Raw genomic sequence first — 22017 nt, 5'->3', positions numbered from 1 at the left:
CCTAAAATACAATTGTGGAACTGTAAGGAATGCCGATAAATTGCCTATTATATTCTAATTATAGAAAAAAGAATCAGACATGCAGATGTAAGTAGCAATGCAAATCAGGGTATATGGAATGACCAAACAAGTGAACAGATCACGAGTGCTTTGATGGGAGGTGTCCAGAAGGCTTCCTGCAGAAGGTCCTAAAATAATGGAGGACTCTGAATGTCAAACAAAGGAATATGGGAAGTCACTGAATTTTTGAGAGCAGGTTACTTCATAAGATTTATTTTTATTCTTTTATTTAAAGGCAGAAATATAGCATTTATTCTGTGCCAGGCACTGTTGCAAGTACTTTGTAAATATTAACTCGTTTGACTCCATGAAGTAAGTACTATTATTATGTCCATTTTACAGCCGGGGAATCTGAGACCTAGAAAGGTTAACTAACTTATCAAAGTCAATCTGCTAGTAAGTGGCAGAGCCTGGACTTAAAACTGGCAGCCTGGTTCTAGAGTCTGTTCTTCAGCAATACACTATGAGCAGAACTTCAGGGGGATTGAATGAGGGAGGATATGACAGCGGTAGGGGAGGAAGAGAAATAAGAGCAGGGAAACCTATTTAGAAAGGTAATACAGTCACCCGGGGAGACAGCAGGGATGGTTTTTAATAAGATGCGGACAACAGGAATGAAAAAGAAAGGGGAAATGTGAGTTGATTAGACATACAGGAGTGAGACCAAGTTTTCTTATGCACTATTTTTCATGTAATTCATCACTTTTGCTTTCAATGATTGCCTTTCATTTTGGCTAGGAAGAGGTATCAGGAGACGTATGTCCATCTCTACTTTCAGATTGGTTCACAAAGCGCATATTTTCATAAAGTATGCCAATTCATTTTCATTCATTACCTGTTTTATCTCTTCTGCAGTTTTGTCTTTCACCATCTCAATGTTGAAGATTGAACTGAGAGTCTGAAAGGAAAAAAAATAAAAGGCAATTAACACCTACAATTGAAAAAATAAAACAGTTTAACTCTATCTGTAAGCCTTATAGGAAGCATCATGTTAGGAGAGTAAAGCAGATCTTCAGTAAGTACAGAATGAGTATTAAAAAACCCACAAGCTCACAGAAGGCAGCCACCAGGGTCAGGCAGGTTTCACAGTTCTATTTTCAGGGAGTATATGCAGGGATTTCCCAAAAGTTTCACACTCACTCATGAGCAATGCAGCTTACAGCTGGTAAGAGGAAAGTTCAGTTGTTACCTTTAATTTAACTGCTATTCTATCAGAAATGGTTCCTTATTTGCAAGTTAAATGACAGAGTAAACATGTATTTATTTGATTTTTTAAAATTATTTCCTATAGACAGGAAAGGTATCACTACATTTCATCTAGCACTCCAGGACCCACACTATGTAGCAGTCATAGTAAAACTGTTAACAAAATCATAACAAAAATTCATAAAAATATTTCTAATCTCCACAGTTAGAAAAGCACAAAAACACTGAACCACAGTACATATGTTCAAATATGCAGTCTCTTGTTACAGACGTTCCACATGACTTCAGACTTGGCTATTTAATTAGAAACCTACCTTGTCCTTAGTGAATCCTCTGCTCACAGGCTGTTTCCCCAGTGTCTGAAATACAGGATGGGACAGGATATTATTCTAAAAGACCACCCTCTCTAGATGAGCTGCCAATACCTCATTTAGTAATGTTGCACCTAAGAACTCACTTCTCTCCACTCTATATAGTAACTGTTCTAAGAGTTATTGTTTGTGAGACAACTTTTGACTGATTCTGAGATGCAGAGACGAGAAACCTCTTTGTTAGCAAACACCATCTACTGGTACTGAGAATCCATTCAATCCCTGGATGAGGGACTCCTTCCCAGAACAAGTCTGCTTAGGTTTCCTGTGGTCCACTTCCCAGTGAGCCACCGAGGAGATGAGAAATGGAATGTCTTTTCCAAGCTGCTTCTCTTCTGTGACAGCACTTCTGAAGGCAGGCATCCTCAGCAGACTATCGAGTCTTTTCCAGTAATCCATATTACAATGTATTCCCACCCTCAGATTAGACTCCCCCTCACAAAAGGCCAAGAAAAACTGAAAGCGATTATTTTCTCTCCTAACTCACTCTCAGATAAAGGCCACAGCAGGAAATCCTATCTGGAGTTGTTTCCGATAGTAGGGATGGGTTATTCTGAGTCTTCCATTCAATTTCTCAGCTCATGACTATGTTTCAGAGAGCATAATCCACACCTGGGAATCTGAAACTGAAACATACTTCCTGCATTAAACTGTGCTTTTCATTACTCTGTGCTTTAATGAATTAAAATCTTTCATAAATGATGTCTGTAGAACCAGTACCTACAAACTAGACAAAAGCCTGGTATAGACAAACCTACCGGACACACCCTATGGGCCAAAGTTTCAAGAGCAATTAAAGAAACATTTAAAGCATCTCTACTACAGATGCTTTGGAAATCTATGGGGACTTTTTTTTGTTGTTGTTATCACAATAATTGACTGGATGGTTATACCTGCATTTATTGGAGGGGCAGCAGTGACAAATGAACTGCAGTTTTGCAGGTGAGTTCTACATAATGAAGAATTTTTTCCCTCATCTCATATAACTTTTCAATGTCTAGCTAGACCGAACTTTCTCCTTTTCTTCCTCATCCCTTCCTCTTCCTTTTTTTAAACAGTTTTAATAGTGAATTTTTCAGAAATGCAACAGTATGTAACTAAAGAGAAGACTGTACCAATACTTTGTGGAATCTCATGAGAGTCACTGATAACAACACTGCTATTGTTTGGGAGTTTTTATAATCACCAACGTAACACCTAGTACCAGTTGGCATTTGCTGTGTTAAGTATTCATGGCGATTTTACATAGAGGTAAAAGTACCTGATGACTGCATTAGGTCTCATAGCATAGTTGTGCCTAAGAACTTACATACTATTATCTGTATTTTTTTAAAAAAGAAACTTTATTAAAATTAAGGCTCTGTATTTTTTTTCCCCTGACATTATATGGGTAGGTAGGTTCTATTGTCTACATTTCATTTCAGGGTAGAATAGAGAGAATAGAATAATAAATTAAATACAATTTATTACAAAAAGGGGATGTTTGGTGTTATGTAGTAGGGAACCAACGACTCAAAGAAAAGACTTTAGAAATAGAGCCATTAGTTATTAACCTTCCTCCAGCAAGAGAAGACAGTAAGTGAACATTTACTTAAGAATTGCCATAATTTAAATTAAATCTTTACTTTCTGCTCTTGTCATTATAAAGGTGAATTTCTAAGTCTTATTTCCAAAGGGGGCAAAAAGCTTTCCCATATAATATTGAGAGTTTATAACACAGTAATATTTCCAATAGCTATTAAGTTGTAATCTTGACACTATAAATGTTTTAGGAAATTACATTAGACAAAATATTTGTAGTAGAGTTGTTTGCTCACACAAAGTTGGAAACTAGATTTGTCATAAGAGGTTGAATTTGCTCAACTTTGTAATGATTAATCCATTAACTATTCTGATTCTAATTAACTCAGCCAATCATTAAGACTGAATGAACTCTCTTAAAATTTGGGATACCAAGGCAAAAAAGGGTGCTTCACAAGTGGCGCTGGTGGTAAAGAATCCACCTGCCAATGTAGGAGATGCAAGAGTTACAAGGGTTCGAACTCTGGGTCAGGAAGATCTCTCGGAATAGGAAATGGCAACCCACTCCAGTATTCTTGCCTGGAAAATTCCACGGACAGAGGAGCCTGGCAGGCTATAGTCTATGGGGCCTCAAAGAGTCATTCACAACTGAGCAAGAAAGGCAAAAAAGTTATTTTCCAAGTAAAAGAAACACCTATCCTTTTACAATGTCAGTTCAGTTCAGTTCAGTCGCTCAGTCGTGTCCGACTCTTTGCGACCCCATGAATCGCAGCATGCCAGGCCTCCCTGCTCATCACCATCTCCCGGAGTTCACTCAGACTCATGTCCATCGAGTCCGTGATGCCATCCAGCCATCTCATCCTCTGTCATTCCCTTCTCCTCCTGCCCCCAATCCCTCCCAGCATCAGAGTCTTTTCCAATGAGTCAACTCTTCGCATGAGGTGGCCAAAGTACTGGAGTTTTAGCTTTAGCATCATTCCTTCCAAAGAAATCCCAGGGTTGATCTCCTTCAGAATGGACTGGTTGGATCTCCTTGCAGTCCAAGGGACTCTCAAGAGTCTTCTCCAACACCACAGTTCAAAAGCATCAATTCTTCAGTGCTCAGCCTTCTTCACAGTCCAACTCTCACATCCATACATGACCCCTGGAAAAACCATAGCCTTGACTAGACGGACCTTAGTCGGCAAAGTAATGTCTCTGCTTTTGAATATGCTATCTAGGTTGGTCATAACTTTTCTTCCAAGGAGTAAGCGTCTTTTAATTTCATGGCTGCAGTCACCATCTCCAGTGATTTTGGAGCCCCAAAAAATAAAGTCTGACACTGTTTCCACTGTTTCCCCATCTATTTCCCATGAAGTGATGGGACCAGATGCCATGATCTTCTGTTTTCTGAATGTTGAGCTTTAAGCCAACTTTTTCGCTCTCCTCTTTCACTTTCATCAAGAGGCTTTTTAGCGCCTCTTCACTTTCTGCCATAAGGGTGGTGTCATCTGCATATCTGAGGTTATTAATATTTCTCCCGGCAATCTTGATTCCAGCTTGTGTTTCTTCCAGCCCAGCGTTTCTCATGATGTACTCTGCATAGAAGTTAAATAAGCAGGGTGCCAATATACAGCCTTGACGTACTCCTTTTCCTATTTGGAACCAGTCTGTTGTTCCATGTCCAGTTCTAACTGTTGCTTCCTGACCTGCATACAGATTTCTCAAGAGGCAGGTCAGGTGGTCTAGTATTCCCATCTCTTTCAGAATTTTCCACAGTTTATTGTGATCCATGCAGTCAAAGGCTTTGGCATAGTCAATAAAGCAGAAATAGATGTTTTTCTGGAACTCTCTTGCTCTTTCCATGATCCAGCAGATGTTGGCAATTTGATCTCTGGTTCCTCTGCCTTCTCTAAAATCAGCTTGAACGTCAGGGAGTTCATGGTTCATGTACTGCTGAAGTCTGGCTTGGAGAATTTTGAGCATTACTTTACTAGCATGTGATATGAGTGCAATTGTGTGGTAGTTTGAACATTCTTTGGCATTGCCTTTCTTTGGAATTGGAATGAAAACTGACCTTTTCCAGTCCTGTGGCCACTGCTGAGTTTTCCAAACTTGCTGGCATATCGACTGCAGCACTTTCACAGCATCATCTTTCAGGATTTGAAACAGCTCAATTGGAATTCTATCACCTCCACTAGCTTTGTTCGTAGTGATGCTTCCTAAGGCCCACTTGACTTCACATTCCAAGATGTCTGGCTCTAGATTAGTGATCACATCATCATGACTATCTGGGTCGTGAAGATCTTTTTTGTACAGTTCTGTAGAACCCCAATTTTCCATTGTAACTGCCTTATTTCAGGCCCATGCAGCCCACATTTAGATATATTCTCCCTGGCTTTGGGCTCTCCCACTTGGATTTGTTCTGTGCACCAGCATAGATTAGTATTTTTCAAATTGTAGGTTGTGAAATAAATTCAGTGGACTGTGGCCAAGGGTTTTTTAAAAGATGAAAATAATATTAAGAGTGCATTGCATGCAAGTAAGTATTGTTTTGTAAAAATTTTGTTTCAGTTATAATCATATACATATATGTGTAAAGAATTGCAATGTAAAATATATTTTCTACCGTGGGTCATGGTCAAAAAGTGCGGAAGCATTGCATTAGATTAATTTTCCTATACAAGTGTCCTTTAGTATCAGTCAGGGATTGGTTCCAGGACCCCTGAAGACACCAGAATGTGCAGGCACTCAATTCTCTTGTATAAAATAGTATAGTATTTGCTTATAAGCTATGCACATCTTCCCATACATTTAAAATCATCTCTAGATTACTTATAATACTCAATATGATGTAAACTCTATATAAATAGTTATAAATACAATAAACACTAAGTAAATAGCTGCCTGCAAATGGCAAACTGGAGTTCTGCTTTCTGGAACTTTCTAGAGTTCCCCACCCTGCCCTTGAATATTTTCTTTTTTTTTTTTCCTTGAATATTTTCTATCCTCTGTTGGTTGAATCCACAGGTGTGAAATCTGTGGATGCAGAACCTGCAAATAGGTAGTGTTGCTTGTACACAGCTTTCAAGATGTTTTTCTCCAGCTCTGATTCTTGCTTAAGAATAATAAAAGCTAATATGCGTTAGGCACCTTTTCCTCCCTAATTCCCATAGCTGCTGTCATGTGTATCTTGCCTTCACCACTCGACTATACCCCTTGGAAGCAGAGATTATCTTTTTCATCCCCTTCTATCTCCACCATGACTCTAATACCTTGCTAAAAAGAGCAGAATAGAATTTACAGATGGAAACTGAGCTGAGTAAAGATAGAGTGAGTTCAGTTTATCCAGCTGACCCCTCAATGAGACCATTCCCAGGATAAGGGTCAGGCATGGTGGTGCAGAGTATTGGTGCGCCAACAGCACCCAAAGGGGCAGGTCTTACCTTCTGTTCCACACATTTGATAAAGTCACCTTGCTTGGAGTGCCCCACTGGCTGCTTCCTAAACTCATTGCGTTTCTCCAGTCTGGACTCAAAAGCAGCTGGGTCAGACCTGATCAAAGGTAAACAAAAAGTTAAACCACCTGAGCCTTTCTGGATTTTGAAATAAGAAAACACCATGTTTCACTTTCAGAGACTACGCACAGACATCATTTGTCTTAATTTAATTACCCTGAGTACAGACCTACAAATCAAGAAAGTGGACAAAGAAATCCACTTATTCAACTATTTTTAATCCTCATGGAGCCTGTGTAACATTTTTCTCCTGCAGGATATTCCCTAGGGTGCCACAGGGCTTCGCCTCTCAGGTACTTGGAATTTGAATCCTCAAGATGGGAAAGGTTACTTCGTGGGCATCTTTCTCACTCACCTCCTCAGACAGGAATCCCACTGTCAAGCTATACCAGAACACATCTAATTCTCAGCCATCTTCCTTCCCTCCCCCACTTGGGCAAATCTCCATTCAAAGCCCTGTGATCCAGAGGCTTCAGGCAGCCTGTTTTGCAGATTTAGCACCTGAGTTTCCCCTGATCCTCTCTCCAAATAACACATTGATGGAACATCAGAATTTGTCCTTTGTGTCAAAATGGGGCTGTTCTTTAGGCCTGAAGTTCAGGTTGGGGCTGCCATTTGTTAAGAATTCTTCAGGCTGTGTACGCTTTGGTGAAAATGTCATACAGGGGCTCCAGCTCCTGGGCCATGAGGCCTATAGTGTCATGGGTGAGGTCTGCAGGATCTAAAGACATCCTGGTCACTCCTGTGGTGGTCTTCTTCTTGGTCAAGACACCGCTGAGTGCTTCTTCTCCATACAACTCCTTTCTGGAGGTGACATCGAACACTACCGCCTTCACCGCCATGTATTCTGGCAGATCTTTCTCCCCTCCAGGGAGGGCCAACTCCTCCTCGATGAAGAGTTGCATCTGGGGCCCCAGCTGGTAGGGTGCGGCATCTGCCTGACCAGGACCTAGGTCAGTGTTGCCAGTGAGTGGATGGAGAGGATGAGGGGTGGCCTAGGCAGCAAAGCCCTGTCGTGTACTCCACCTTGGGCATCTTTTATGACAAAGACATTTCAAGTCTCTGTCTAACCCTCTGTATCTTTCACCCTGCCAGGAACGAGAGAAAATATCTAGTTTTTTTTATGAGTACATGAAAATTGCTCTTATGTCACCTCTTTTCTTCTCCAGGTTAAAATTCTTCGTTTTCAGCCCCTCTTCATATATGTGATTTGTAAATCTTTCCCTACTGTGGACCTGCTCTCTGGACATGTTCGTTGTGCATGTCCTACCTATCTTGGGCCTAAAGCTAGATGAAATTCTGTAGCTCACCAGTGTAGAGTGATGCAAAAACCCAGGGGCTAGACTGGAGTGGGGTCAGCAGGGCACACAGGCTTGTCCTGCCCTTGGCTCACAATGAACTTGTGGCTGGTGCTCCAAGAACCTGGGTTTAGTGAGCGTGCTCCAGCACAAGCCAATGAGGACTATAATTCCTTCTAAATTATCTTAGGAGAGACACTACCTGTTTGGTCCTGGGCCTCATGGCTATGCTCTGTCTTGCCCGTTTCCTTAGTCTGGCACAGGTTCTACTGACTTTTCGGTTCTGCTTTCATTTCATACCTCCCTTTCCCTCTACTTCATGTTTTCTTTTTCTTTTTGTAGGCACACAGGTCGGAGAAGGCAATGGCAACCCACTCCAGTACTGTTGCCTGGAAAATCCCATGGACAGAGGAGCCTGGTAGGCTGCAGTCCATGGGGTCACTAAGAGTTGGACACAACTGAGCGACTTCACTTTCACTTTTCACTTTCATGCATTGGAGAAGGAAATGGCAACCCACTCCAGTGTTCTTGCCTGGAGAATCCCAGGGACAGGGGAGCCTGGTGGGCTGCCGTCTATGGGGTTGCACAGAGTTGGACACGACTGAAGCGACTTAGCAGCAGCAGCAGCAGGCACACAGGTTTCCCTCCCCTCTCACTCAACTTCTTTTAGGACTTATCCCTTCCTGTCTCCCTTTCACTTATTCAACAAACTTGACTTGTTGTCTCTTGCCTGTTGGTTAACTTGCTAGGTTCTAGAGATATAGAAATACATAAGAAAGAGTACCTACATCAAGGAGTGTACTACCTAGCAGGACAGAAAGACAAGTAAATATGTACATTAGAGTGCTACAGGTAGTATGATGAAAATTTGCTCAAATATTCCCAAATGGCTGAGGTGGTTTTATGCCGCTGTACCTTTTTTTATGCTGCTGTGCCCCCTCACCTGGAACATCTGCCCCCAACACCAGTCCTTTATTCCTTTCTGCTAGGCCACAGAGCTCAAAGGAAGTTTTGGCAAGAGATAAAGCTAGGAAGACTGGCAGGTACTAGAGCACGAAGGCCTTTTATGGAACACTAAGGATATGGACATTATCCAAAAGTCGGGGGTGCCATGGAAAGCCACTCTTCAGGAGGTAACAGTAGTGTAAATACTGACAGAAACAACTGAGTGAGGAAGGAAAGTAAAACCAATCATTCATTTGTTGGTGAATAAGAATGAACAGGAGCTCTGAAGTGCTTGAGAGTATATGTAGACTACACTTCTGAGATGCTTGTCTGTGAAAGCGACCAGTGAGAAAAGACTGAAGGGGAATGAAGCTCAAGACGAGATTTTAAAAAAGACAAATACTTGAGTATATCTAAATGCTGTTGAAGGAAAGCAAAAATATTCATTTATCCTGTTATTCTTTCAAAGAAAGATCACTATAGTAGTAGTGACATGGACTGGGGGTAGACGGGTCCAAGACTGGAAGAGGGGAAGACTAGTCAGAGGCTGACTGCAGTACTCCAGGTAAAGATGATGCAGTGCATGAAGGCTGTGGAAGCAGAAATGACAGAATTCAGAGAAATTTAGGTTTTCCCTCCTAAGACAACCACCTGCCCACCCAGCTGGGTTCTCTCCCAAGTCCCTTCAATTTTCACTTTTGATCTCCTTCAGCTCTTCCCAGTTGAACTCTTTGGCTCCATTATGAAAACCAGGGACGGGGGAGCCTGGTGGGCTGCCATCTATGGGGTCGCAGAGAGTCGGACATGACTGAAGCGACTTAGCAGCAGCAGCAGCAGCAGCAGCAGCAGCAGCAGCAGCAGCAGCAGCAGCATGCCCCCTTATATCTACTTCTAATGTCCAGGACCTTCTCTCTAGAAGGTGGAGGGTAGTTTTAGGAACCTGGGATTCCAAGTCAGACAAATCCCAACCAGCTGCGTGACCTTTGGCAGGCCTCTAACTCTCTGATCCTCAGTTCCTCAACCTAATGAGGGTCCAACTGAGAACCAACTGCCACACTATTACTTTTTGATCTCCTTTCCTTGTAGTTAGGGTCCTTAGCTAGAAGCCTGGGACCCTGAGTTCTAGGTCAAGCTTCAGCTGACTCAGTATTTGATCTTGAGCAAGTCAAGTCCCTTCTCTGCAGAGCTCTATTTTCCCATTTCGATAATGAGGACAGGTCTCCCGGACGTGCCTGCCCCTTAAGGGCTGTCCTAAGAGTCGACCTTAGCGTTTTGAGAACTAAAGCAGAAAGAAAAAAAAAGAGCTGGAGCAGAGACTCCCGGCTCTCACACTAGCTGTGTGATCTTAGAGTGGGGACAGAAACAGAGGTCCTCTGGCAGGGCTGCTGGAAGGACTGAGAGCGCCAGATACAGATACACCCGGAGAGCGGGCCGCGCGCCGCGCGCCGCCCCACCTCCCCGCCCGCCGCCGGCGGGGCCCGCACCTGCGCAACTGCTGGATCTTGTCGCGGTAGCGGTCGTAGAAGGGGTTGGCCTCGAGCTCGTCCCCGACCCCGCTGCCGTCGGCTCCCCCGGCGGGCCGGCCCGAGCTGCGGCGCACCGGGAACACGCGCAGCTGCGAGGCTGACACGAGCCCCAGGCCCAGGGCGCGGCTGCGCACTGCGCACAGGCCGCGGTAGAGGCCGGCCACCTGCAAGACGGCCGGGCCCGCGCCACCGGCCGCCGCCACCGCGGCAGCCATGGTCGTTCCCACCTCCTCCTCCTCGTCCTCCTCCCCAGGCGCGTGGGCCTCGGCCCGCGGCCCGCGCGCCCGCTCCATCGTCCTCCGGGTCCGCCGCGCCCGCGCTTCGGCAACGAGGTTCCGCGCTCTCAATGTTCCGGGCGCCGGGGAAAGGCCAGGTGGAGGGCAGGGGATTCGCTGCTCCTGCCTGGGTCCCCGCCCCTGCCTCGAGCTAGCGTCCCCGCCCGTCTTCTCCCGGAGCCCGCGACCAGCAGCCCTTGCACGCCGTCTCCTCTTGAAAGCTGCTCAGACCTGCTGGTCCCCACCGTGCTTGCTGCCTTAAATTCTTTAGGCACACGCTGGAGTCGTCGTCCTTTAGCATCGAAGGCCCTTTCAGCAGCTGTTAATCACAGCAGCAGCATCTCTTCACTGAGCGTTTCTATATGCAGGACGCTATCTGATTCATAGCACGTGAGGCAGGTTTCATGAAGCTGAGAATCACTAAGAGATTTGCCCAAAAGCTGAATTTTTTTCAAGATGCCAGCTGTTTCTGAGGTCTTGTCTTCTGCTTCCTGACACCTACCTTGAACTCCAGCCAAACTGAACTACTCTTCTCCCCAGAGACACACCTGGGATTGTCCTTAACAAGTCCTTATACGTGAAATGCTGTCTCTCCACGCAATGCCATCATCTTCTTCATCCCCTGGACTTGGACAGTGACATCAATACCTGTGTCTCACCGGGAGCAGGCCCCCTGTGATGGCACCAATCAGTCCTCAAGAAATTCCTCCTGTCTGGGGGCTTACCTTAGAAGCCCCTCTTGAATGGTGGACCTCTCAGGGGCAGGGACAGCACTTTCACCTCTGCTCAGCTCAACCTGCATTTTTGGAGATGGGCCCCAGGCCCTGGCCTGTGCTGGGAGTAGTGTGGTGAACTCAGAGATTAGCAGTCCTTTAAGTGTGCCGGCCTGTACCTGCCTTAGCATCCTTGCACTGGCTGCTCCCTTTGCACGTGGCTGTCTTTTCATCATGTAGGGCTCAATTCACAAGAGAGCACCTCAAAGGGACTTCTCTTGATGCACCCGCATCACTTTATATTCTTTATTCCACTATCTTATTTTCAGAGTAGTTGGCTGCCTGAAATTCTTAGGTGTTTGTTTACAGTAATTCATGGAACTTACAACCTAGTAGGGTGAGGTGCAATATAAATAAATAAATAATGTTAGGTGATAATAACACGTTATGCAAAAAACAACAGGCTAAGAGAGAGAGAGATAAAGGGACACGTGAGCAGAGACCTGAAGGAAATGAGGCATGGTCTGTATGCATATCTGGGGGAAGAGCCTTCCAGATGGAACAGCAAGTGGAAAGGCCCTGATGCAGGAGCATGCTTGCCCTGCTTGTAGAACAGCAAGGAAGTGACTGTGTGAAGGAGGCATGGGGACAGGCAGTTTGATTTTTCAGGGCTTTGTAGGCTTTGGTTGAGGACTTTGGTTTTAAATCTGAGTAGATGGGGAGTCACTATGGGTTCTGAGTATAGAAAGTGAAAGTAGCTCAGTCGTTTGCGATCTTTGCAACCCCATAGACTATACAGTCCATGGAATTCTCTAGGCCAGTATACTGGAGTGGGTAACCTTTCCCTTCTCCAGGGGATCTTCCCAACCCAGGGATGGAACCCAGGACTCCTGCATTGCAGGTGGATTCTTTACCAGTTGAGCCACAAAGGAAGCCCAAGAATACTGGGGTGGGTAGCTTATAAGCACAACTTTTAAAAAGGATCATTCTGACTGCTGGTGGAATATAGGCCATGGGGGACAAGGATGGAAGGGTGACTAATTTGTCCTAGTTTACCTGGCATTTCCCAGATTTTAGCATCAAAAGTCCTATGTCCTGGAAACTCCCTCAATCCCAGGCAATCAAGGACACCTGGTCATACTATAGGGTGATCAGGTGAGAGAGGATGGTGCTTGCACTAAAGTGATGGTGATGGCACAGTGGTCAGATTCTGGGCATGTCTTGAACGCAAAGCCTGAAGATTTTGCTACTGGAGTGAATGTGGGTGTGAGAGAATGAAGAGCATTCAGGATGACTGTCAGGTTTTTGGCCTGAACAACTGGAAGAAGTTGCCGTTTACACACAGGAGGAAGGCTGGCGTAGATACTGGAAGATGGGCCATCAGGAGTTTGGTTTTGGACGAGGTAGTTTGAGATAACTTAATAGACTGGCTAGGAGGGATGTCAGTCAGGCTTTCGGGTATATGAGTCTAAAATTCAGAGAAGTGAGCTGGGCTGGAGGTATAACAGTGAGAGTTGACAGTGTAGCTATGATATTTAACGCCATGAGTCTGGGGGAGACCACTGAAGGAATGAATGTGGATACAGGGCTAAGGACTGAGTCCTAGGGCACCTGACATTTAGAGATCAGGGAAAAGAAGGGAAACTAGCAAAGGAGACTGAAAAGCAGGAGCCAGTGAGGAGAGCCCAGATTAAGTGGAACCAGGAGAGAAATCTAGGCTCATTATCCCTAGGTGCCATGCTGAGGGCTTAAAGAGGGAGTGATTAGATGGTGCCAAGAAGCCAATCTAAGCTTAGTTGTGCAACCTACATGGAGGCTGATTTGGGCTTAGTTAGCTTTCTGAGCTGCCCGTATCCTCGGGAGGTGTGAGCAAGTCCCTGACCCAAGCAGTTCCTAGGGATTACTGGTGCATAGAGGAGACCTGCTTCTAGGACTCAAGCATCTGCTGGGAGTTGGGCTAGACAACTCTCAAAGTGCCTTCAAACTGGGCGTGGTGAAATTCTGGGAGCTGATGGAAACAACTGTCTGTCACAGAGTATGGGGTGTTGAGCTGAGCCTTGAAGGATAAGCAGGTGTTTGAGAATGGGGTGAGGGGAGAAGTGGGGAGGGGCACTTCTAGGTGGAGCAGCAGTGTGAGCAAAGCTCCAGAGATGGGAATGGGCAGGGTCTGTTGAAGAGTCACCTGGTTAGAAGGGAAACGTGTATGAAGGATGGGGAGGAAGGTGAGGCTGGAAAGAGACGTAGGGACAGATTGTGGGATGCTCCCATAGGGCCAGATGCCCCAGAAACACTTGCCAACACTTGGCTGAAGGAAGGTAAACAAAAGAGATTGTAAGAGCCAAGGAAGGAGGTGATAACTGTCATAGTAGACCTGAGGTCAGGGCTGCCCACTGCTCTGGGTGTACCCTGTCCCAGTTCCCATTCGGGACAGGTATCCATCAACTTTTCCTTAAAGCCTGGGGATACAACAAGCTGCTGAGGGACCTAAGCCCTGTCCTGGAGGCTGCTCTGTGGGTCGGGGATAGAGGACCACTAATTCAGAGCATGGGTCAGGCCCTGGTAGAAGCAGGAGAGGTGCACGATGTCCAGGAAACACCCCTGCTGGAGTCCCTTCCTTCCATTAGACTTTACAAATGTTGGCCCTGGATGCTCAGTGTTCAGAACTCAGTGACCCGCCTTTAAGGAACAATGGGGTCTGGGCATTCTGGGGACTCCTATTGGCTAAACAGATGAGTAGGTGAGCTCCCTCTCCCCAGAGCCACCAGTGAGGTACCAAGATTTGACTGTATGGATTCCCAAAGGGAGGACCTCAGCCTCCCTGGTGGTAAATGCGGTCCCTCCCCAAACCCCTGCTGCTTGCTTTGTGCCCTTAGGCTTGGGGGCACTCAGGGAAGACCTTTTGCCTGGATGGGAGTGATGACTGCCTCCATGGAAGAGTATTAAAGAGTTGGGACAGGGTTTACTCTAGAAAACTACAGATTTCTTGAGGGCAGAGGCCATGTATCTCTGCCTGCCCAGAGAATATCCCAGGACCATCTCAATTGAATGATTAGGGTTTGGTGAAATGGGATGAGATACTGGTGTCCCATCCACTGGTAAACTGCTACTTTCTTGGTGGTCTTTGCCTGCAGTGAGGCTTCTTATTCTGATGTTTTGGATGGGCCAGGGTTGGGATCCAGGAGCTTGAGTAAGCCTGGGCAGTCATGCTTCTCTAGACCTTACTTTCCTTATCTGTGAAGGGCTAAAGGTGGCCTCTTAAGCTCTCTGAAAATTCTGCTTTGACTGAATAAAAGAATGATGAGGCAAGTCAATGAGAAGAAAAGGAAGGAATTGAGAGAGTAGTTAAATGGGGGAGTTGTTGTTCAGTCATCTGACTTTGTGACCCCATGGATTGCAGCACACCAGGCTTTCCTGTCCTTCACTGTCTCCCAGAGTTTGTGCAAACTCATGTCCATTGTGTCAATGATGCCATCCAGCCATCTCATCTGTAGTCATCCCCTTCTCCCGCCTTCAATCTTTCCCAGCATCAGAGTCTTTTCCAATGAGTGGTCTCTGCATCAAGTGGCCAATGTATTGGAGCTTCAGCTTTAGCATCAGCCCTTCCATTGAGTATTCAGAATTGATTTCCTTTAGGATTGATTGGTTTGATAAGCAGAGGGGATGATGGGTGAAAGGGCTAAAGAGAGGAATGAGAAACAGCTGAGACTCCCCCAACTACACCTTTCAGCCAGCTTATTCTTTTTTCTTGTTGCCTTTAGTGTGGGTGTCACTGTACTTTGGATTCCTGGGGCTGTGTTCTGTGTTAACTGGCAGCTGCATTCTCTTTCTTCACTGGAGGAAGAACGTGCGGCGGGAAGAGCGTGCCCAGGAGTGGGTGGAGGTGATGAGAGCAGCCACGTTCACCTACAGCCCGCTGTTGTACTGGATTAACAAGCGACGGCACTATGGTATGAACGCAGCTATCAACACTGGCCCTCCCCCTGCTGCCACCAAGACTGCGACTGACGCCCAGAATTCGGATCGCCCCTGGGAGCTGGATGTCCCTGAGAGCAGGAGCTGTGCTGCTCAAGACAGCAGCCCCAAGGTGGAGGCCCCCGGCCCCCTGCATCCTGCAGTGCAGCTGGCACCACAGCAGCCCCTACCTTCTTCCCCAGTGCCGCGGCCCCGGGCCAGCTCCCCACTCCCAATTCCCATCTTTCAGGAGGTGCCCTTTGCCCTCTCCCTGTGTAACCTACCCCCGATGCTGAACCACTCGGTCTCCTACCCTTTGGCCACCTGTCCTCAAAGGACTGTCCACTTCAGCTCCCTCCCCACAATGGCCCAAGGGGACCACTGCTTGAATGCCAAGCCCTTTGCTTCAGAACTGTAGCCTCCTCTCACTGAGGCTGGGAGCTGGAGGTATCCTGGGCAGAACAGGAAATGGAGCTGACCTCAGGGAGGTGGTATTGACACAAGGCCAGGGCCCATGTGGATGTCACCTAATGAAAGATTTAAAAAGTCCAAGGCTCCATGTGTCTCATGTGTTGTTACGAGGGCAGTGTCTGATGGAGGGCATTTTGCAAACCAAGCTAAAGGTGTCTCACCAACACCAGTGGGAATGACTGTGGGGAGACGCACTGAGCCAGTACTTGTGATGGGCTCAACATCCTTCTGTCTGTTATTTCAGAATAAAACCATGTGCCAGACCCTGGGTCAGGTGCCCAAAGGCACTGCTGTCCTGTGGGATACTGAGGACAGCCGCAGAGTGACAGTCACTTAGGATGCATGAGCAATGGTGATCCGTAGTGGCCAAAACAAGTCAGTGTGAAATCTCTGAACCACGCTGCACTGCTGCTTGAATTGCATTCTTTGTTAACATCTATGATGTATTGTCTCTACATTATTTCTAATACAGGAACACTGTCAAACAGATATCACAATCTTTCTCTTACAGATCGAGAGTTTCCAAGGGCATTTCGCATATCATTTAAAAAAATATTTATTTTGGCTGTGCTGGGTCTTGGTTGTGGCACACCGGATGTTTATTTGAGGCATGTGAACTCTTAGTAGTGGCATGTGGTATCTAGTTCCCTGACCAGGGATTGAACCCAGACCCTCTACATTGGGAGCAGAGAGTCTAAGCCATTGGACCACCAGGGAAGTCTGTCATATCATGTTGCAAAGTCTCGAATTTATGTCTGCCTGGCATCAAAGTTCCTGATCTTTCCACCATTCACCATGGTCTCCATTCTCTAATGTCTTTTTTGAAAACTCTTGGAAAACGATTTGTGTGTGTAGGGCATGATTAACTTGGTTCACAGATTGACTTGGCAGCGGGCTGGCCAATGAACCTTCTAAAAGTAACCATTTAAAAAAAAATCTTAAAGGGATTCATGGCTTCTCCCAAAGTTAAGATCCAGTACATGTGAATATTATTTTTTGCATCTTCTGGAAACTATTCTAAAAGGAGAGACAAAAATAATACTGGCTATTTGATCCCAGTTCAAATCTAAGAAAACCTAGTTCTGCTCCAGGATATAAAATTTTCCTTCACTTTGGAAATGAGAAAATCCCCTTACCGTATTTACGAGCTAGGCTTTATGTGATTTTTCCTGAGAGGAAAGGCCTCCCAGATTGTGCGTGTGTGTAATCCCAGAATCTAGCAACCATGTAGAGCTAATTAAAAAATTTTTGTGTGAAAAAAGCCCCAGCCTCCTCCTCTATGACCCTTATCTTGCAATGGATTTCAAGCCTTCTTCCTTTGTTTTTCCTGAAGACATGGAATATGTCCTGTAAACATGCTCCTATAGTGAACCTCAAAATAAAAAGCAGGTCTAAGTGGAACTTCCCTGGTTGATGCAGAGTCAGGGGTTTTACTCTTCCCTCACCCTGCCCACATCCCCACAGATGCGAAAACACCTTCATTTCTTCAGGCCAAATTGGGCAAATCTGCAGATTCTTCAATGTTACTTTCTGTCCAGCATCTGTTAGGCTTTGCATTCAAAAAGAGGAAGGAGTCCATAAAAATAAGGATCAAAGTAGATTTTTCTTCTTAGTAACGGGGGGAGGGGCATGTGAGCCTTTAATCATAGACACAGTGGAAGAAAAAAGCAATGTTTAATTTAGATAATTAAAATGGTTTTATTACTGATATGAAATTAGCAAAGCCCAAATCAAGTGATGGAAATCTTGAATTCACTCCCTAGACAGAACCAAAACGGCTTAAACATTACCAAAATAGCTCCACTAAAGCAAAGTAGGCTTACATTTCTTAATATGAGAAAACAACAAGGTAGGTTAGGTTCGTATAACAAACAATATATGCTCTATAGTCTCAGGAATACCCAAATGTGTTCTGGTTTGGATATGAAAGAGAGGACCCACATCTAACTGGTGGTGTGTTGGTAAGCAAGCCAATGAGGTGTGTAGCAAACAAAAGCTGTCACTAAGAACAACTCAACAGCAGGCCATTATGAGTATGAGCCCATCTCAGTCAAAATCTTCAACTGTGACCGCCGAGACCAGAGCGGGAAGGGGGGCAGATGGGGCTCTGTCCAGCAACAAAGTGAGGGAATGCCGAAGGCAGGCAAAGCAGCTAGCAGCAGGTGGCGGGTGTCCACGCTCTTCAGCTGGGCTGTAACAGACACAACCCCAAGAGCCAGGCCCTTCTCTGCCTGTAAGACAACACTACTATTTAGGGATCTAAGCCAGTTTGTCTGTTCGAGTCTTCTCTTCCTTTAATATATTGCCCCTCGATTTATGGGGGGGAGTCTCTCTAGGTAAACATTATACCAGATAGACGGCAAAAGAAAAACAGGACCAAGAAGTCATGCCTTGGGTAACTTAGGAAAGCAGTAGGAGCTGCCAGAATGAAGAGATAAAAAAGCATTTGAAATGAAAACCGAAACCAAAACTACTAATTCTACTTAGCCTTCCTCTCAGGATTGAGGTGTGGCAGGTTAGGCTTGATTACAGATCAACATACGTTGGGTAAGTTAAGACAACTTTCGAACAAAAATTCCAAATTAATACTGAACGATACTGATTCATATTGATGTATGGTAAAAACAAACACAATATTGTAAAGCAATTATCCTCCAATTAAAAATAAAAAAATAATGAATATAGGCTTATGGGAATTCTTTTTTTAAGCTGACAAATATGCTTAACTTAGAACAAAGGAGTTCAAGATGTCCTAGTTATGCCTGGGAGATACAGCACTTTCTCAGGTGCTGTGACAAAGGTATTCACAGGTCTGAGTGTAGAGGAACACCTCTGCCAAATTTGGTAGGGGGGAAGATGGCACCATCCACCTCGAGGTGGGAAGAACAGAGGATAAACGAAAAGCACAGGTGATGCGAAAGGAAAGTACATACAAAGAGTAAAGGTGTCCTCAGAGTGTCTGCCTATGAATAAGAATTTGAAACTAAAAAGGACAAGCTACATTACCCTCAAGTATATTTCTTATAAATCAATTCTCAAAAAAATACCTTCCAGGGACGGACATACTATTTATGGTACAATATATACAAATATAGCAGTATAATTTATTGCTAGAATTTTATTTGGTTGTTACAAAACTTTAAGGATATATATATTAAAAAAAGGGGGGGGGGCATGAAAGGCAGCCAGAAGAGTAAGTATCTTCCAGTTACCTAAAGTGCCAGACTAATTTTATACTATACTTAAAACTTTCCAAGAACATAAAACAGCACAGATAGGCAAAGGAATTAGAGAGAAGCATGAGCCATAATGAGGTAAGCAGACACATTCATGGGAAAAGACTTCATCCTGCCTTAACTCTAAATTTTAATATCTCTAGGGAAAAAGAAAGGTTAGCCAACACCAAGCTGAACATTGTATGAAGAAAAAAACCAGCCCTTAAACATTTAAAGGTGCTCAACTGTATCCATGGCTAACAGGGAAACCTGGACAAAGTGAAAATGGAAACAAACTCTACCAAAGAAGTCTCAAGGCTTCTCTAGTTTCTCCCTGACGTGGCCGACAGCACAGTTAAATTCTTCAGTTTCCCTTCTGTGTAGCCTGAAGATTGCTTCTAAGATCAACATAACACAAACACAGGTGACATGGAGAAACAATTCCTCCTAGTCCAGGGACCTTCAGTACCAGGGTTACAGAAGTATTTAACGGGAGGATTATACTTGCATTAGATGTGAAAAAGCTTGCTGCCATCATGTGAAGCCTCTCCTCCAGGCCTGCCTGCCATACTCTCTGGACAGAAAGCCTCTAGTTATTTCTGAGCTGCAGTTGTAAGGAAATGTAATATGATTTCAGTAAAACTGTTTCATTTTACAACCTTTTTGGCCTTAGTCAGCCCACAGAGGAACACATTAGGTTCTTGGTTAGCCCCCAGGTAAAAATCTCAAGAAGTTTCCTGGATCAGAATTAGCGGCAGCGCTTTTCTCTATAGTTCCTGAATAGCCAGGCTGAGACAGTGGCCAAGGGACTGCGGCCCTGCCATTCAGAATGGAGATAGTATCAGAGGTGAAAGTCAGTTAGAGCTTAAAGGTAGACTTGAGTGGATGGGTGGGGGAAGATAATCTAGCTCACTCAGGGGGGAAAACTCAGTGGCTCCTACTGGATTAACTTTTTATGCATATAAACCCTGAAACAGGATTAAAATGAGAAAATCCCCTGCAAGACTTCTGGTTCACAGGATGGGAGGACAGAACAAATAGCCAGATCTTACCTTCCTGAGGCTAGAGGCAGCCCTGTCCCCACAGTCTCCACTCCCTAAATCAATTCCCCCAGCATCAGGCCACACCCCAGGGCAGCACCTAAAGATGTCTTCAGGAGACAGGGACATAGCTTCAAGCTGCTACCAGGTAAGATTAGCAACTTTTAATAACAAGTCATTTGTTTACATCCTGTTTCAAACCATTTTCCCCACTTCTCACAAAATATGCACAACTCTTTCACTTTAAATATTTACAAACAGAAAAGGTCTATCTGTTAAAGGAAAGACATTTTCTGAGTCTGTATAAAGTGCAGCTAATTTAAGGCAAATTTATGTGAAATATAAAAGGTGGCTTAGTCTCTCTATATATACATTTTCCAGTTGTAAAAGATAAGGTTTCCTCCCCTCAGAAAAAGGAAAGAGAAAAAAAGAGGGCTTGACTTTTTTTCGGGCAATTTTAAAATTAAGATCTTACTGGTTTCAGGAAATCATAGATTTCTGAATATCATAAGTAAAATGGTCTTTTTTAAAAAAATAACTTTTATATAGCTTTTTCAAACAAGTTAAAAGGTGACAATGTGTCTGCTACTGTAGTTTGGAGGACTGGAGGATTGATGGGTAGGTAAAAGGGTTGTTTGTGTTAGCTGAGCAGATAATAGGTAGTCCACAGCATACATCCACTTCTGAAATGAGCCTAATGAGGCTAGACACCTAAAGCTGCCCTCAGCTCCAGGAATGAGTATCTTCCATCTCCATCAGCATCAAACTCTCTTAAACGCTCTGGTTCTGGTCCAACAGACTCTAAGGTGTCCTCGATTTCCTGGTAGGTCAGCTTCCCATCCACATCCTGGCCAGTCTTATGGAATAAGCCCTGAAGATCTGTTAAAAAGGAATCACAAAAACACGTATATACCTATACGCATAGCTAAATTTAGTTAACAGTTTAAAAAGTAGTCTCAACTGAATTTAAAGCACTAAAAGAAAAGCTACTTTGCAGACTTTGTTCGCCAAAGGTAAAGTTTAAGGTCTCACTAAATCTCAAAGAGGAATTCTTTTTGCTTTTTAAATTTATATGTATTTATTTTTGGCTGTGCTGGCTCTTTGTTGCCTTGTGCAGACTTTTCCACTTGCGGCAAGTGGAGGCTGCTCTTTTTTGGGGTGTGTGGGCTTCTCACTGAGGGGGATTCTCTTGTTGTGGAGCACAGGCTCCAGGTGAGCAGGCTTCAGTAGTTGCAGTAGTTGTGACTCACGGGGATTAGTTGCTCCACGGCATATAGAATCTTCCTGGACCAGGGATCAAACCTGTGCCCCAGCAATGCAGGTGGATTCCTATCTGCTGAGCCACCAGGGAAGTCCCTGAAAGACTAATTCTTGATCCTTTAAGGATGAGAGAATACTGTAGGGCACCATCCTTCCAAAATAGAAGCAGTGACAGATAATCACAGGAGAAGTGAATGGACTAGCTTTCTCTCTATTCAGGGCCTTTCTTTAAGATTTTCCAGATTTTATTCTTATGTTGAAGGGGTGGAAGGGATGCAGAAGCCTAAAGAGCTAACTGAGAGGAACTCTGATGGCCTATAAAACAGACTATGGCATATTGTCAATTCAATAGTTATTATATAATCCAGTAGTTCCATTCCTAGGGTATAAACTCAAGAGAAATAAAAATGTGTGTCTACACAAAAAGCTGTAAATGAGTGTTCACAGCTTCATTGTTCCTAATAGTCAAAATGCAGTATATCCATAGGATGGAATATTATTCAGTCAAAAAAGGAATGCAATATTGTTGCACACCACAAAACAGATAAACCTTGAAAACATTGAGCTAAGTGAAAGAAGCATATTGAAAGAAAGAAGCACACATAAGACCATGTGTTACATGATTCCACTTACATGAAACACCCAGAACTGGCAAATCCAAAGAGAAA

At 44.5% G+C, this 22017-nt stretch overlaps 3 protein-coding genes across 5 annotated transcripts in view; 1 reads left to right on the top strand and 2 right to left on the bottom strand.

Moving 5' to 3' along the window:
• ATPAF1 (ATP synthase mitochondrial F1 complex assembly factor 1) overlaps window positions 1-10717 on the bottom strand; it is a 28566-nt gene extending 17849 nt beyond the window's left edge. The window contains exons 1-4 of one of the 2 annotated variants that reach the window (XM_052636642.1): window positions 10383-10717; window positions 6584-6692; window positions 1581-1625; window positions 896-958 (exon numbers count right to left, since the gene is read on the bottom strand). In XM_052636642.1, coding sequence (XP_052492602.1) covers window positions 896-958; window positions 1581-1625; window positions 6584-6692; window positions 10383-10717 — 552 coding nt within the window. The remainder of the gene's footprint in view (window positions 1-895; window positions 959-1580; window positions 1626-6583; window positions 6693-10382) is intronic. The other variant, XM_052636643.1, reaches the window with a different exon arrangement.
• Window positions 10718-14199: 3482 nt separating this feature from the next.
• TEX38 (testis expressed 38) lies at window positions 14200-15781 on the top strand. Its single transcript, XM_052638266.1, has 2 exons — window positions 14200-14236; window positions 15171-15781. The coding sequence occupies exons 1-2, from the start codon at window positions 14200-14202 to the stop codon at window positions 15779-15781; spliced, it is 648 nt and encodes a 215-aa protein (XP_052494226.1).
• A 1732-nt stretch (window positions 15782-17513) lies between these two features.
• EFCAB14 (EF-hand calcium binding domain 14) overlaps window positions 17514-22017 on the bottom strand; it is a 38226-nt gene continuing 33722 nt past the window's right edge. For both annotated transcript variants that reach the window (XM_052637153.1, XM_052637154.1), the window contains one exon: window positions 17514-20968. In XM_052637153.1, the coding sequence (XP_052493113.1) occupies window positions 20793-20968 (176 nt within the window). In that variant the 3' untranslated portion in view covers window positions 17514-20792. The remainder of the gene's footprint in view (window positions 20969-22017) is intronic.

This window comes from Budorcas taxicolor, chromosome 3, assembly GCF_023091745.1.
Source record: "Budorcas taxicolor isolate Tak-1 chromosome 3, Takin1.1, whole genome shotgun sequence".
Lineage (NCBI taxonomy): Eukaryota > Metazoa > Chordata > Mammalia > Artiodactyla > Bovidae > Budorcas > Budorcas taxicolor.
Note: the sequence above shows the minus strand (reverse complement) of the source record. Positions and strands in the feature narration are given on the sequence as shown.

What these genes read in the sequence shown, in the direction of transcription:
- TEX38 (XM_052638266.1), top strand. Translation starts at nt 14,200, where the DNA reads ATGGATTCCCAAAGGGAGGACCTCAGCCTCCCTGGTG. An exon ending in GGACCTCAGCCTCCCTGGTG is followed by an intron (nt 14,237 to 15,170) that starts GTAAATGCGGTC and finishes TGTTGCCTTTAG; the next exon opens with TGTGGGTGTCACTGTACTTT.